General features: G+C 41.4%; 1 protein-coding gene across 7 annotated transcripts in view; it reads right to left on the bottom strand.

Annotated features, from left to right (window-relative positions):
* marchf8 (membrane-associated ring finger (C3HC4) 8) overlaps positions 1–17,483 on the bottom strand; it is a 93,617-nt gene that overhangs the window by 27,854 nt on the left and 48,280 nt on the right. The window contains exon 1 of one of the 7 annotated variants that reach the window (XM_055018556.1): positions 15,397–15,470. The exons of 5 other annotated variants lie outside the window; for them this stretch is intronic. In XM_055018556.1, the coding sequence (XP_054874531.1) occupies positions 15,397–15,408 (12 nt within the window). In that variant the 5' untranslated portion in view covers positions 15,409–15,470. Of the gene's footprint in view, positions 1–8,228; positions 8,925–15,396; positions 15,471–17,483 lie in introns of those variants that run through there. One more of the 7 variants, XM_055018555.1, reaches the window with a different exon arrangement.

The raw sequence follows: 17,483 nt of genomic DNA on the forward strand, positions 1-17,483 counted from the left end.
GCTGACGTGTTCTAGGGCTGAAAGTCTGTACGCAATTTTCTTTGGCTTTGATTGACTAAAATGTCAGCCATTATCTCCAATCTCAAACTGTTTTCATCTCACACCTGCCAGCCTCCTGTATGATGCTCTTCCCAGCTGATGCAGAGACACAATTTGGTGCCTTAGATTCACGTACTCAAGTATTGAAATGAGGACAGAAAGCAACATAAAAAAAACACCAAAGTTTGTTTTCAAACCGAGCGGAGAGGCAACATCTCAATCTCTTGCTATACTAGTGGATTAGAAGGAAGCAGTCCCGCTCCATTTCCATGTCATTACATCTTCAGTGTGTTCGATACAATGCCACAAAATGGTACAGATCTCAGTGGGTGCGATTTGTTCAGCAAATCAATTGTCAGACAGCTGAAGAGCATAAAAATTCAGTTTTTCTGGAGGACGACAGCCGTGGATAAAAAGCACAGAAAAAGAATAGAACAAACTGATGATCCTTGCCCTTAATCCGTCTTTCTTGGTCAAAAACAGAGTAACAAGCAGATATTCCAGACTGAGGTTTTCTGGAGATAACAAGGCCACAAATGGACTTTTATAGACAGCAGTGATTAGAGCAGAGAAACTAAACACAGTAGATGAAAGATGAGAAGGTGAAATACATCTCCATTTGTCCTCACTTTTCAAACACAATTTCCTTTTACGAGCCTCTTATCCCACACTGTGTTACCTACAGTACAAGGTCTGGGAGTCACCTTCACCGCCACCATGACTGTAGACTATAAAGGGCCTTATTCTCTGGGCTCATGCATAATTCTGATAAAGGAAGGCTCAGGTTTCACAGTCTGCTGTGTCTGTCTTTCTGCACCTCCTCTGTGGGTCTGTTAGCAGCCCCAGCCTTTGATAACAACTTTCAGACTGGACTCTGAAGACTCGAGCTTGTAAGGAAAGACGCTTAGGAAAGTACAGCAGAGGACAAGAGGTCATATTCAGAGGGATTGCTGTGTTTTTCCAGGCTCTGTTCTTGGCCCACAGGGAGGAGGGCTCAGCTCGCTTTTATGCAAGAATCTCAAAAAAAGATAAAACTTTTGCGAGTTTAACCCTGCCTCTTTGAAATGTGCCCATTCTTCACAAAGTTCTTCTCCTCCACAGAATTTTTTTTTTCAATAATAAATGAGATATTTGATGAAGATATCACAGATCTGACTGTGGACTGTAAGGGAAGATGTGCATGCTAAAGCTGGAAAAAGTTCAATTTTCATCAGTCAAAAGCATCAGTTGACAACATGTTTAATAATTAGCTTTTTTTTATTGCTTTGTGATGCAAAAATGGTAACAATTTTTTGGTTTCACCTTTTTAAATGTAAAAAACTGCTGCTTTTCTCTATTTATTATCATTGTAAAGTAATTATTAGTTGGTTTCGCTTTAAGGTTTTAGAAAATGTGATGAGCATTTCTAAACTAAACAGTGAATAATTAATCAAAATGACAGGGGCAAAGTCACAGAGAGCTATAAACGGGCTATTAGGGGAGGCAGACAAAGCCAGCTACTGCCTTTGGCTTCAGAGAAAGGAGAGCATTCGAGGGTTAACCCTCCTATAAACACAGCTGCAGGGGGTTTGCAGGGAATCATCCCCAGCGTGCTACTGCCAGCTTCCAGCTGATGACCCTGCAGCTGACCTGAGGACATTGGTGGAAATGTGACAGACTGAAACGCCTGAGAGATATAGATTAAGTACCTTATCTTACCTGTGCAACAGAAAGAAATGAATGGAATGTAGACAGATAAACAGAAAACAATCATTAGCGGCACCCTTCTCATATTTACATCTTTTGTTATTGCATGAATGTGTGGACATTTTTAGGGCTGCAAGTAATTATTATTTTCATTGCCAACTAATGTAACTCATGTGAATAACTGACTCGTGTAGACTATAAAACGTCAGGAAACTATGAAAAGTGTCCCTTTCATTGTCTCGCAGTTCATGGAGTTGCCTTTAAATGTCCTGTTTTGTCTAAAAAATTAGAACAATATTAATTAAAAGCGGCAGTAAAACTGATAATAAAAAACAGTGAAAATGCTATAAAGTTAGAAACATGCATAAACCAGCCGAAGGTAAATAAGTGAGCTTTGCAAACAAATTCTATTTTAGAGAAGCGGATCTTGCAAGCAGCTGCTTCCATCTAATTTCTGCACCATTTCACACCAGCATCATGCTGTTGACCCAGCACACAGACAGGTTTGTGTTTGAGGTTAACAGCTTCTCGAGGTACAAAACCGAGACTTACAGTCAGTCTGACTGCTTACAGCACCATCTGCGCTGTTTTTAGTCCTCACAAAGACATGAAACAGGATTTCACACCAAAGGTCCGGGGCACGAATGAAAGCTGCTTTTCGAGCTTGCAACTCTTTGTAAATTTTGAGACATTTTTGAAAGAATAAAATTACACATACATTCCCATACTTTTACACTCTATTATCAGTCAGTGTGTGTTATTTGTTCTGTATACACATAAGGTTTGAAGATGCTTTTGAGCTTAGATTCAAAATGTTTTCGTTCCTTATAATTCCCTGAAATGAATCTTTACTTCTCAGATTATCTTTCAACATCCCACACAGGACTTGCCTGGACTTGCTACTCTCCAGCACAGAAAGTGATAGTGACTGGTGCACTCACAGAAATACTACTGGCTCTAGAAGCTGTTTTTGTGGCTGCGAATGGGCAACACCAGTGCACTTTAGTTACAGTCAGTCCTGTAGATGCAGGCTTGTAAGAGTGGAAGAATCACACATAAGATCTCAAGCATCTTGTAGAATTCAAAGTTTCTGTTGCCTGCAATGATCTGATCAGTTGTAAACACACCATAAATACTACAACATACTTCAGCCTTGAAAAAGAAAGAGCTGAAAGCCTTGAAGTCATCGCAGACTTACGCTCTCAGCTTCCTTGGCCTCAGAGCCAACCCTGCTTCACAATTTACTGTAATGCCAAATGACCTGTTTCCAGAGGTTAATAGAATCAGCCAACATGACAAAACAATGCTTTTGGAAATAAACACCTTCATTCAAGAGAAAGAAAATAGCCAGGGGAAGGTCAATTTGAAACAGTAAAAATGGATTCTTGGCATTCTAACCGATACCTTTTCAAAAATGGCCTCGATCCAACAATGACTACACACAGCAAAATATCTACCAAGGTCTGATGTTTATTTCCTTATAATCCTAATATGTTTATTTTCCTTGTTGGCCAACATTGACAGAGAGTTGTATATTCTGTGAGAGAGCCTCGGTTGAAAAGAACACACTTTATCATCTCCTCCTACAAATTGCTAACATCCTAACAAGATGACGAGGGAGGAGGAGGAAAGAGAGAGAGAGAGGAAGAGGCACAAAGTAGGAGACAAATGAATGATAGCTATCAGACAGTGGTAATGAGGTGACTGTCGAAGAAATTAAATCAGCAGTATTAATGAGCAGAGGTTTGTGCGTATGTGACATCTCTCTCTTCCTCTCTTGTCCTTTCTCTGTAAATTCATTACATCTCCCAGCGACCTCTGCAAGCTGCTGAACTCTTCCATTCAACAGAAGCTGTATGATTTGCTAATCACCAGCGACTCAAAGCTTACTTAGACCTTTGCTTTTGACAGCTGACTATCAGGAGGGCTGCCGGTTCAGGTGTTTGATCGGCCACAATGTTTAAGTGGGCAGTAAGTGTCAAAGCAGAATCCACACGAACGCCAGGACATGAGGTTTCCCAGCAGAACGCTGCATTGTAAACGAGATGATCAGTGTTATACACTTCAACTGTCAGACTACAAAGTAACCTTAAAAGTCCTGTCTCCCAACCATCAAATTAGTGTAGAGTACAGCAATTTAATGAATCATTGCTCTAAAAAGGTCTTACGACCAGAAATAGTCAGCCAAGAGCCAAAAACTATGAAAACAGAAAAAATCTGCAGCTCTTGAACTGTCTGACAGCCTTTGAACTACTCATTTGTAATTTGCCATTCTGTCGGAAAACCAATCAAATCCCTTTACTGTACATGCCTCACTTAAGATGTTTCTTCAGATCAACCGTCTGCAGTAATTAGCTTCTGTGAAAGACTAAAAATTCTGCACTCACCAACGCAAACGAGAAGCCGATAGTGACTGAGCACAGTCATGTGAGAAAAATTCAATGACTTTTCAGCTGAACTCGGCTGAACTGCAGGCGGTGCTTACATAGAAGATACAGAAGACAAGTAAAGAAACAAATAAAAAATCTAGGGTGTGAAATATCTATTGAGTGTAGAGTCATCATGTTTTCCTGTGGGCACTCAGTTTCTCTAATTCTATGTTTTATGGCTTTATAGCATTGCGATACTGAACAGAAGACATATTTGAGTTCCTTCTACCTCTAGCCATAGTTGTGCTATTTTCATAGAGGTACAGGACTTTATACTGCAGCAAAAAATGAGCCCACAGGGAGCAAAAATATCCCAAAACTGCTTTGGGTCCAGAGGGCGAAACAGAAACTAAATCCCCAACATAAAAACAAGACATTTACATAAAAAATGTTGCACATGCACCATTACTTACAGGTGTGACGGAACTTTAAATTACTTTTATGGTTGAGGAACTCTTTTTATATGCAGTTTTGTATCACTTATTCCTAATGCTTAATTTCCTCGTGGATAGTTGTGTGTTACTTTTTGTAATATCCTGATGAGAAGTGTGTGTTGTAATTATGATGGAAATAAATACAGAGTCAGCATTATTTCTGCTTCCACTTGGCCTGAATCCAATTCACTGCTTTACAGTGCACACCAGATTTCACTTTCAGACTGCCTGTAGTAGTTTATGTGGTCTGATGACGGTAAAACACAAACGTATGCAATGATTCCCGTCAGCGCACAGACACATGCCTCTTTAATTCAAGACATCATTCGGAAATGAGCCTCGTGACAAAACAGTGACTTCTAGGGAAATGATAGAAAACTAAAGCAGGCAACCGTAAGCACTGAGCTAAACAAAGACATAAAACTGACAACTGAAGTAGGGAAATTTGTGAATCTGCAGGTATGACAACAGAAACAGCCATGTGGCAGATTGGGTGTGGCAGTGTTTGTATCATTATAGCTTCCCTGCAATAAATGGCATAAACAAACCATGATCTTCTTAGGGCTGATCAATCTGCCAAATGCAGATTTAAAAATCAGGCCACCCTTTTCTTTTTTTTTTAAATGCACAAGTTGCTGCAGACAAGCCGACACAAGATTTCCTTCCCAGACATGGATAGCTGAAATTCCACTGCACAGCCTCAACTCCTGAGAGAAACCTCTCTCGAATCGTATAAAACAAATGCCAACAATGTCGAGTAGGCCATTATAAACACAGTCTCAGCCTGCAAATACAGCTGGCAGGCACAAACACGTAACACAGGGAGACACACACAAGACAAAGAAAGATATATATATATATATATATATATATATATATAAGTAAACATTGCATTCATTAGCTCCTCCATCCTCAGAGGTCACACTCACACATCCTCACTATATCAAACAACAAAGAGTGCCATCAGCAGAGGACGTTGGCCTTTATGTGGTTTCTTGTCCCTGTCAGTGTCCGGCAGCCACTTAAAGAGGAAATGCAGTCTGACTCTGAGTGGGCAGCTGGGCAGGAGAGCAGAACCAGATGAGAAATCTCAACAATGTGCAGTAACAACAATCACCGGAGAGCTTGGCTGACCACAGACGTCTACGCAAACCTACAATAACTGTGTCTGGGTAGTGGGGGGGGGAGCAGATGGGCATTATATACAGAGAGGTCATGCACTTAAGAGAGAAGATGTGAAAAAATAATACGAATCACCGCCTAGAGATTTTCTTTTCTCTACAAAGCTGTTGTCTATTGTTTCAGCATTTCTTATTTAAGGGGATTATTTATTTCCTTTTCGAGAGATGAATTAGCTAAAGTGCTACCCCAGACTGTCAGCCTGCAGCATCTGTGTGTGCATCAGAAAACCACATCACACTGAGGCAAAGTGAGACTGCAGGAGAGGCAGGAAACACCCCCAGACTCTGTGTTTGTCTACAGATCTACAGCTTTTTGCGTGTCTTGTGTGTGAATGAGCAGGATGTGAGCTTGTGGTTTTCCGACCACCACCTCCTCCTCCACCTCCTTCTCCTGCTGCTCTGTCCCTCATCTCCCTTCATCTTAGGCATAATTACATCAGTATGTCCAAACAGGATACGTTAGAAGAGAGACAGTGACCATCATATTAAGAAGAAGGACTGTGTAGATGGTGGAGTCAGGCTATATAGATGCAATACTAATCCAAAAGCAATGAGAGCTGCAGTCAGAGGCAGATCTAAGTCCCCGAAGTCTGTCCTGGGGGACGTATGATAAAGGCAAAGGGAAATATGGCAGCGAGAGAAAGAGATCGGAAGATACGGTGAAATATTTTTGTGACTCTACAGAAAAGCCACATTTCCTCATTATCTGCACTTCGAGTTCCACACGACGCAAGTCATTATTTATGTCCTGCGTGAAAAAGTCAAGCTACAGATAATTAGTTCGGCACAGTGGCCTCAAACAAGCTGCATTATTAGTGTCTGAACTCTCTGCCCCTCGAAGCCTCGCAGAAACAAACAAGTAAAAAAAAAAAAAAAGGCAAAGACAAGAGAGGAAGGAGTGACCAAGACTCTTATCAGAAGACTGCAAAAAATATTTTAGTTTGAAGAGGGAACTCACAGACTTTGTGACAGCAGGAGGCAGGAGCCCACCAAACAGCTTCTTCATAGCTAGCAGCACTTAGTAGCTGCTTAGAGAAGCCTTAGCTCTGGCACCCACTGGGAATATGAACACCCTACCTAAAGTGTAGAAACATCTGAAACAAGTTTCTCTCTTGCTTTTTTATAAAAAAAAAAAAAAAACTTTCAATATCTAGTGCGATGAATACTAACAGCCTGAGCCCTCGGTTCTGTCAGATGTTAAAACACATGCAGGGCTTTTAAAAAATGAGCCTTTTCAGCGAGAGACAAAAAAGCTGCGGTGGATGACAAGGCTGTAAGTGGAGGTTCTCTGTGTTACAAAACACCCCAAATTATGAATTAAACTATCACAGTGGTGCGGGAAGGCCACACCACGTACTGCTGTCCTCTCCAGTCCGGCCTTACAGGTTTAAAGCTTTGCCATGACATGTGACTGCATTAATCTCCCCCTCCCTCCCTCCCCCAGCTGCAGATTTGACACAAAGCTCTGTGATTTGGTGCATCAGTCAATGATGTGATACGCTAAGCTGTGGACTGAGAGGGAAAATATATATTTATATATCAGGCTGCTGAGGCCTTGTGTGTACATCTGGAGTTCCTATGTAGCCAACAGTTGCAGCAGGAAACCACCACTTTCACTCCAGCAGTGCAGTTAAATGCCAAAGCACATGCAGCAACAATGACAAAAATAAAACCACAGCGTGACAGAGGGTTTTGTGAGTTCATGTGTACTGACTCAGACCTGATACGACATTTTTACAAGGTCCTGTACCTTGGCTATCTGTTACCAAACTGTGCGACACCGTGACAACACGCACACAGATAACAATGCTGGTGGGAAGTTATACAGTATTTCTGTGCACCCCCGCTCATCCTGAACAAAGGGCAGCAGCACAGGGGAAACTGGGTCAACCTTTCACACTGAAAATACAGGATTCAGAGCCCCCTAGAGATAAAGCAGAATACACAAAAAACAGATACAAAAAAAGATGAGCAAAACAAACACAAGGCACCCACACACAAACGCAAATCCGTAAGTCTGATACCTCTGCTTGACACCCTACATAGACGGACTGCCTCAGTTCATTTAGCTCTCTATTTCTTTACCCACTCCTTTCTCCCATATGCACACACATAAACAGACAAAAACCACACATTCCTGGCAATTCTTTCATCCCTCGGCTACTGCAGCAGAAGCTCTCTGCCATCGCCACGGAGACAGAAGGCCTCACCATAACAACCACTGAATGGAAATTACAATGATCCTCCCCCCCTCTACTTTATTATCATCCTTTCTTTGCCTCATGTATGATCAGCTGCTCTATGCATGAGGTAAACAATATTTGAAACATTATGCGGCATATGTGTCTGAGTGGAAGCTGCAGCAGTGACAACAATCATGACATCGACATCAGCAGCATCAACACAAAGACGACACAAAGACAAACAGCCACGACATTATCAAGAGCAAGAATCAGTACCTGGATCTTCATTTTCCAACAGGAATTCATGTCAGGATCCTGAAGTCACCTCACACACACACACACACACACACACACACACACACACACACACACACACAATGACACACGCACACCCTCACACAGACAATGGTTGCTCAGGGAGGTTACATCCCCCCTTCTGTAAAATCCTCGAGGTGAGCCGAGACGGAGAGAGAAACTGAAGGAGAGAGCCAAGCCTCTGCAAATACGGAAGTGGAGTCGCGGCAACAATGTCAGCCGTCGCCGTGGCGACTGGAGCTACGGCAGCACAGCGCAGAAACAAAGACAGACAGAGGAAATGATAGAGAGAGAGACAGCAGAGGGAGGGAGAACAAGTGGCTGCCCTACATTTTCTTTTCACACACACACATACAAACACAGCGGCTGCTGCTGCTGCTTGTCCAGGCTTGCTCTCCCTCTCAGCTGCAAACACACACACACACACACACACACACACACACACACACACACACACAGAGTCAATCCGCTACTGTAATCCCATTGGCCGAGCTACCACTTCCTCCAGCTGATCTTGATGAGAAGTGGGGGAGGGGCAAACTGTTATTGAATCATTCAAAAGAGGGAGGTGGTGTCCTTTAAATAGACTCGCCCTGCTCTGCACACTGAGCTTAACCTTAAAGTACCTCCCCCCTAACCCGACTTAAGCCTGTCCTGCACCACCACACACACACACACTTGCACACACACAGTGGGCTCCTGCTAAATCCTTCACTGTTTTAAAGACAAAGAGTCAACCACCAAACCTGTCATGAACCACTATCACCGTCAACCAATCGGAGAGGCCGTTACTGCCGTCTCCGCCAATCCCCAGCAGGCTGCGAGGGATGCGAGGTGGAGCAGAAATGACAAGAGGGTAATTTATTGCACACATCCTCACAGCTGCATTCAAGGACAAAGCTACAGCACAGCACGACTGCTCAAAAACTGAGAAATACTGCAGGTCATCACAGGCCAAAGTCCAGTAATAAACACACCAATTAAACCCTTTGATACAGCAATGATTCACTTGCTAGTCTGGTTAAAAAAAAAAAAAAAAAAAAAAAAATTAATAAAAAAAAGCCATGATGCTAACAGGAAGGATAATAAAAAGCTGACAATGGATGACAGAAGAAACAAAAACAAGGCATGTTAATATCAGCCGTCTGAATCGACTAAAAGAGGTTAAACTTGCTAAAGCACGTAAACATCCTTTGACCTGTCATCATCAGGTCACATAAAGTTCTCACAAACTCAGCTCAACCCTCAAACTCTGCTCTGTGTTATTGTGTAAAAATATTTCATGCTCTATGTAACATGTTTTCCACCTAATTCCACACAGACAATGACAATGCGTTATGAGTACTATGACATGATTAAACCCCAAAAAAACCTTCTCTGTGTATCAAAATTACATATTTAGAGTTTTTTCTTCAAGAAAACAAACCATTCATGCCTTAAAGTGAGTTACCTGTGTCAACACTGCGTATACAGTAACACTACGCCTCCATCATAAGCAGGGTGTGAGCAACATGTAAGTGGTGTTTATGTGCTAATATATAGACCAGTCCTCTACTTACATGTTTAGGTGACCCTTTTAGACAGAAATGGTTCATCAAGTGTCTATATTTTTTCAAATTAGGCTACCAGCATGTAGAAAATTACTGGTTTGGAGTCTTCATCACCATGTTGGGATGTATTTGTCTTACTAAGAGTCTACTGTGGTCTAGACTCAACGAAAAACATAAAGTTTCACAACACTGTACTGGACCCAGACACTGTAGACACTACAATCCCCGAATATAAGCTCATCGACTTGTTTTGCCACCACCGAGCGCTCACATCTGCTGCAGGTGTAGAGCTCTAGGCATTATGCATTCAGCCCCAGCGTACCTCTGTACATTTGCTGTCATTAGATTGTGCAGGTCTATGTGCAAGAGCTAAGTCCCATCCTCCATTCCTTCGCAACTCACTGCAGGTCAAGCACGCCGGCTCACCTACGATTCTGCTCAAACAATATAAAACTACTCTACACTGCACAACAGCGAGTTGCAGTACTGGAGAGATTCAGTCATACATGGTCAAACAAGTTCCAATGTGTAAATTGACCAGACTAAACACTATAGTTTCAAGGTGGAAAAGTTCAGTCATGGCTTTGACCATTTAATTTGCTCATGATACGTCTTTCTACCATATGACAAACACTATATGGGCACTAGATTAAAAATTAGATTTTCCCTGGAGGAGGTTCTTTAACACGTTTGTTAACATGCTTTAGTCAATTTTTACACTTTCATTTTTAGACTGGTTGAAATATTCTGTTCTGCATTGTCTTGTTTTTGATATTGGATGAAGACCAAGATGGAAAATCACTAGTAAGTGAGTCATTTTTATCACTTGAGTGTGTCTGTACGCTTCTAAAACAAGGGTTTGACGCAGATCAAGCAGTGTTTTCGGGTTACAAGTTAGGGGCAGTTCAGGTCCTTTCCACTGGACAATAAGCTGAGCAGCACTTTCCTTTCATTGAGTAACACTACTTAAACAGCTTTGGCCTTCAAATACAGTCTTATAGCAGATCTGCTGACCCGGCTCATGGACTTTGGCCAGATAACACAACAACAAGGTGATTTCAAATTTTAAGCCCAATAACAGCAGTCACATCAAGGCATTAGTAGAGAAGGAGCCGACTTAGAGTGGTGGAAAGTACGTTAGAAACAGAAATACTCCACTTTTTTCTCCACTTTGTAACTACAAGTAAGCTTCTTTGCAGATCAATATTTAACAAAAGTCTAAAACTTACTGTATGATCAGTACATAAATACAATGCAACATTTCATCAGTATGTAAAGTTGCTCTGACATTCAAATTTTATCCAGTAATGTTAATCAGAAACAACAAAATAATTATATGATTAAACCCAGTAAATCGGGGCATTCGTCTAAAATTGGTGTTTTACTTTTAAATAAATTTTACAGACAGATTTTGAAATTAGAGCTTGTCATGACCTGGCTCATGAGCCAAGATAAAAAAACAAAAGAGACATGGTTTCTTAACTTAAAGTATAAGTATTTATAGCAGTAAACCTACAAAACCCACAAACATACTAAAGGATGTGCTGATCAGCAAACGCTAAGTGCTACGGATCAATGGAAAGTGTTGCAATATGTGAAATTCAAACTAACAAGGCCAAAGCTGACTGTTCTCTGACAACAGCATGGTGCTGAGAGAATGAAGAGAAGGACGAAGGAGGAGACAGTCAGCTTTTAAATAGTCCTGGGAGACTGGCCAGGTGCTCCCAGTTGCACTGAAACACTCCACCTACCAGGGGCATGCCAGGCAACAGACAGCAGCAGACAAGGGAAAACACAAAGCAGGCTCAGCTAAAGCAGGAGGAACGACAGACTTTCATTTGAAATAGAATGTATTTATGTCGCAGCATCAGTGGCGAATATATGACTTTAGTTCTCCCGACACCAGTTTTGATACCTCAGTGGAGGTTATCTGCAAATACAAATTTCCATTCCAAGATCAAGAAGTTTAAAATATTGTGTCTATAAAACAGCACATATAGGTCAAAGCACTGAAACCAATATTAACCCTCCTGTGGTTTATCCTTTTCAAAACAAAGCCTGATATGCTTTACTCAGGCAATATTCAGCGAATCCCATCTGTGCATCTCCATGTTAAACAAACCTACACAAAGCGAACCGCTCCGCTGAAACACTTCGGAGAGTTTTTGTTTTTGTTTGTGTACTTTAATAGCGAGCAAAAAGTCGTAATAAGCAAAACAAGAGCCAGCACAAACCCGAGCAGTTTGTAAATGAACACTGTGAAATGGGATCCAGGCAACAGTTAGGGTAAATAATGAGGCAACAGCAAGCAACAAGAGAGAGGCTGATTTCACAGCGCGACGAGGTTTGGGTAAGTAACTCATGAATCCATTCAGAGTGACACACTTTCTAAAGGTGGAGATGATGCATCCGATTTACAGCTTAACCACGACGTCTCGGGGCTTGTCAAATAAGAAACACAAATCTTTGCAGGTTTTAAGACAAACTGATGCGACTCAGACATCCAGACTGTGAGAACATGATGGAACCGCCAACTGCAACATGATGCAAGTGTAGCTTCACATTAACAAATAACATTCTCTCATTGTAGCCCTGGATAGAAAATATCAATTAAATCTGAGGGCAGATGTCCAACAGAGGACGCAAGGGTGGTCCAAGGTGTTACTTGCTCCAAAACAATTATTAATTAAAAAATAAATAACAAGGTAATACAACCCATTACTGTTGTCTCTGGGCAATCATCCCCAAGTCAGTGGCACAATTCAACGACTCGTCGGCCAAAGATAGCCGCATAAATGTAGCCACCGCTCTATCTGATGCAAAAACATTATTTTATTAACCACAAGCAGAATCATTCAGCAGAAGCATACTGATGACTGCTGATAAACACCAGAGAGCAAAGACTCAGTCTCGCCCACGAAATCGATAAAATCTCCCCCACAACTCTCCCTTGAGGAGAACTTTGGTGGACAAACTAAAGGCAGAAGAGCTTGAAGAGACTAAACGGTTTGTTAGTCTCTTCAAGCTCTTGAGTTGAGAGGAGTTAAACAGATTGTTTCATGTCAGTATGACTGAAGAAATGTCTTAACTTTTATAAATATATGGCATCAAATATTCAAATTAGTAGAGCGTTTTTGAAAACAAGTCTGAATTTATTTGACATTTTGTATTAATACTATAGAGTTAGTTACTAGGAGCATTTGGAAAAGCCTCCTCTAGAAAATCTTTCACCACCCGCCACTGATCAGAGCTGATCAAGTCTAAGGCAAGAAAGTAGAAAGTCAGAGAGAAGCAGCGATGGAACAGTTTGAGAGCTGGATGGAGGGGTAAAGACAGAAATTTAAGGCAAATTGTGAAGGGACAGAGAGAGACAGAAAGCGGAAAGAGAACTCTTGACAGCCTGATTTCTACAAAGGGAGAAACATGTCAGATATCCCGCTGGGCGTGAAATTGAGCTGTAATAGCCTTTTCAGTTCATATTCAAATACAGTCATGCATACTGATAACTACAACTCTATGGCTTGTATGCCTGCTGCATCAATCAAATCTACCTCCAATTAAGAGAAAAAGACAAGGGATATGAGAGGGAAATGAAGAAGGGGGGGAGATGGTCCATGAAAAAAAAAATCTAACTCTTTGGAAATTATTGAAAGTTTTTTTTTCTTCTTCTTTTTATTGCTTGTTTAATATTCTGCAAAATGTTGAATAACTGCACAGGGTTCCTTTGCTACTTATCTGCTGTAACCATATGCAATGCTTTGATCTGAGGCTTTGCTTTTCATTTACATATCTCCGTGTAATGCAGCAGAGGATTGTTTCTGAGCCTTGTGTATTCACGGGACATAATCTTCAGAACCAAAATACACAAACACAAACATTAAGTGGGCCGTCACTGCGGCAGCACAGCCACAGCACAAAGCCATCAATTCACCAACCCCCAAAAACAAGAGGCTGACTGGAGCAGCTTTATTGATTCACAGCTCTCCAACCCCACAACTACCCACCGTCCTCTTGCCCCCCTATCTCGCCATCTTTTCAATTTTGACACCCAATGGAGCACATCTAGCTCGACCTGCGAAAGCCGATGGAGATTTGCTAAAAGGGACTCCTGCTGTGAGCGCACGTGACCGTCAACAGGGCGGTCCGGCCGAGCAAACTTTAAAGTGACCTCTTTCTGGGAGCCACACTTTCAAAGGCTATTTCTGTCCGGGCTGCCGGGCCAGGACTGCAGCGTGCAGCTGATTAATGTGCTAAACACACAAAATTCAGCATGCGACTTCTACTCTGGTGGCGAAGAGACACAGATGCAAACAGTAATTAAAGATGTAGGAGGGGGTCCCCATGGAAAATTAAAATAAATGAATCATTCAAGAAAATTAGAGAACAGGAGTGAAATTAAACTGATAAACTGCACTGTGCACACATCATTATCTTGATGCGGCTGCACCAGTTTATTTTTAACTCCAGAATGATGGTGGTATGTTCCGAGGCTCCAAGTCTGAGCAAATAAAACACAACGCAAACAAACTTTTGGCGCTTGTTTACAAAGGCAACGAAAAGTAATAATAGGAAAGCCACAGAGTTTATTAAAGAGACAAATTAAAATATGCCTACAGTTGCATGTCTTAAATTTGATTATTACAGATTTATACGTACTCTGTACTGTGCATGCGACATCTTTTACATGTGTGTTGTCTGTCTCAAAAGAATTGGAAGACTTGAACTTGTGTCATTCTAAAGGTTTTTCTCCCAAATTTACAAACTAATAGATGGACAGAAAAGTAACGTGGCAGAAGCTCATATGTTACCAATACGTACTGGATTATGGACTTGGAAACTGCTGTGGGAACCCAAACACAAAGAGACAAAAGTTGCATAAGTGATTCGTGAATATATGAATAAAATCTGTTCAATATTTTAATAAATTTACCTCAATCTGAATAAATTAAGCTTCTATTTCAATGGAGTATACGTCCTACTAGAGGATCTGGAGGTGACATCATGCATCTTTGAACTCATTTTCAATATCAGGTCAGATAACTGAGCCTCAAACTAGCCTACGAACATCAAGAATACTCAATTTTACTCAGCTGCAGTCTCAACAGTTCTGTCCCTCATAGTGGACATACAGAATGAACTCATTGTTCTTCTCTGAGAGCATCAGACATGATGCCGAGTCTTTTCAGCGTCTGAGTATTTTTCATGGACTTCAGCGGAGAGCAGCAAAAGCTGCATATCTCTAATGAGTGACTCACTATTACTGCGCACATCAGAACATGCTGTACTTAGAAGAAATATGGTGGCAGACATGGTCACAGGTTCTTATCAGAGCAGTCAGAAGACACTTTATGTGACTGATCGGAATGAAAACGACATGAGCCAAAAGAAAAAAAGTCACAGTATCTCTGTTTAAGATCATAGTGAAAGGCAAGTATGAGTACCTAAGAACACTACTTTAACAAAACTGCTCGGATTTAGTATTTAACAAACTGCAACAACATTTAAAGGTACAAGCAGGTGTGGACCTCAAGAGCAGCAAGTTCGTTAGTTGACAATAAATGCTAGGCACACTCTCATACCTGTGCTAACATGCAATCTGACCATCTGGACAAATTTCAGGTTCAGTGTTTTGGAGCAGCTGGGGATCAGACGTCCATTTCTGTGGTTCATGGTCGACCCACACAGGAAAAACTGTTCTGTGCTCAACATGAAAAACAGCTGCGACAGATGAGAAGATAAAACCCAGGGCGGGTGTCGTTATGCTCGATAATGTTTAACCGAGACTGAGTGAATCCTTGAGTGGGTCCTCAAGTCCTTCACATGAACAAGAGCTGGATAAAAATAATGTGATCTCTTTCAAAAGGATAACCCAGTTTGGGACAGCGTCACCCACTCAGCCAGCAGTGGGTGACAGTCCTAAATTCTTCCAAAGCTCAGGAAAGCGGCTCTGCTCTTTATCAGAGGCGGACAAGTCCCAACCATTTTATCCTCATACTTCAAATCCTTCCCCTGGTGATAGAAAAAAATGTATAGCTTCAAATAAAGTGTAAATTTTAACTTTCTGTCTCCTGTTCAATTTAGCTTTCGACTGAGTCTCTGCTTCAAAATTCCACAGTATCTCTGGCGAGTTAAGGCCTGGGACTAAGAGACAGATTATCTTGTGTTTAAAGTTATCTTGTCACAACTTCTACTGACATCCAGCCTCACATTTTGATGATATAAAGTCAAACAGGTCCACAGGCAGAAAAGTAGCACTAAATCATGTCGCTCCCTCCACTGTACGTTACTTCATGTTGCTCATAGAGCTCTTTTTATACTGCATGTTCTTCTGTAACAATACAACCTTAGTTTCATCTGTCTGCAAAACATTTTCCCAGCAGCATAGCTGTGGGTGCAGTCATGTCTTCTTGGAGAGCAGCAGCCTTCTCTGAGGCTCCATGCAGCCCTGCGTCATAATTTGTAGACTCAGGAACGGAGATATTAACCAGATTCTATGATACATTCAAGCCTCTAGCTGTTATTTTGAAGTTCTTTGTTACCTCATCAATTGTGTTCCCTAAGAGTCAATTCAGCTGGGCCTTCACTTCTAGAGAGAATAATCACAGGAATAAATCATCTCCATTTACAGTCACAGTGTCTAACTGTGGACTGATTAATATTGAAACTCTTTGAGATCACTTTGTAACCCTTCCCAGCTTCCTGCCAAACCAGAAAATCTTCTTTATGGTTCTTTTTGTGAGGTATGGTTAACCAATTACCAGAAAATACTTCTGGTAAGTAGTGAACTTTTTATGTTTGATGGTTTTTTCCGGTGATAAACAGCTCTAACACATGATATTGATGTTTTCATTAGAAATCGTATCGAAGCCTCAGTAAAAAGCATCTGGACTCTCATTTTTTTAGTTTTTTGAAGACATTTCACCTCTCATTTAGGTGTTTCAGGAGGTTTCAGAGGTGAAATGGATGAATGAGAATCTACCCAGAGATATGACATTAGCCCAGTTTTACAAACTACACTATGAAGGTCTGAAGGATGCATTCAGTACAGAAATGTCAAATATATTGTGTGTTTGTTCATAATTGCAACTTCTATAAAGATCTAAATTTAGATAATTCCAAAGGGTTTACTATTTCCTGCTACTCTACACACATATCACATTGAAGATATTTGCTACCCAGCAGCCACACCAGTATCTTTTTAATGTCTGCCAGCATCTGTGTTTATCAGTGCTTGGAAAAAGCACAAAAAAGCACCTGCAGCATTTACTGTGCAGGCTTAAGCATCAACTCTATCGGTATCCACATCAGCACCTGGGGCGAGTGATAACCTTCTAAATGAGATAAGTATATCACCAGTGCTTTAGGCTCTATAAGGAGCACGGGACAACGGCACACGCTGGCAACAGACATAGATCCTGTGCAACACTTTCAGCAGGGTGGATCAATGAATCCTAAATGCTTCTCAAGTTGCAGTCGAGAGCAAGTATGATGATAATCTTACTCACCTAATTAAACAACCACGGTATGCAGTGATGCAGACAGCGACTCAGAGCCACGACGGCAGAGCTCATCGAGATTTTTAACTCTCACCTTGGCTGACCTGATGTTTCCAGCAGTAGACGGTTAGTGTGTTCACAGGGTCAGATGAATGAAAACGGCTGGAACA

This window comes from Amphiprion ocellaris, chromosome 16 (genome assembly GCF_022539595.1).
Source record: "Amphiprion ocellaris isolate individual 3 ecotype Okinawa chromosome 16, ASM2253959v1, whole genome shotgun sequence".
NCBI lineage: Eukaryota > Metazoa > Chordata > Actinopteri > Pomacentridae > Amphiprion > Amphiprion ocellaris.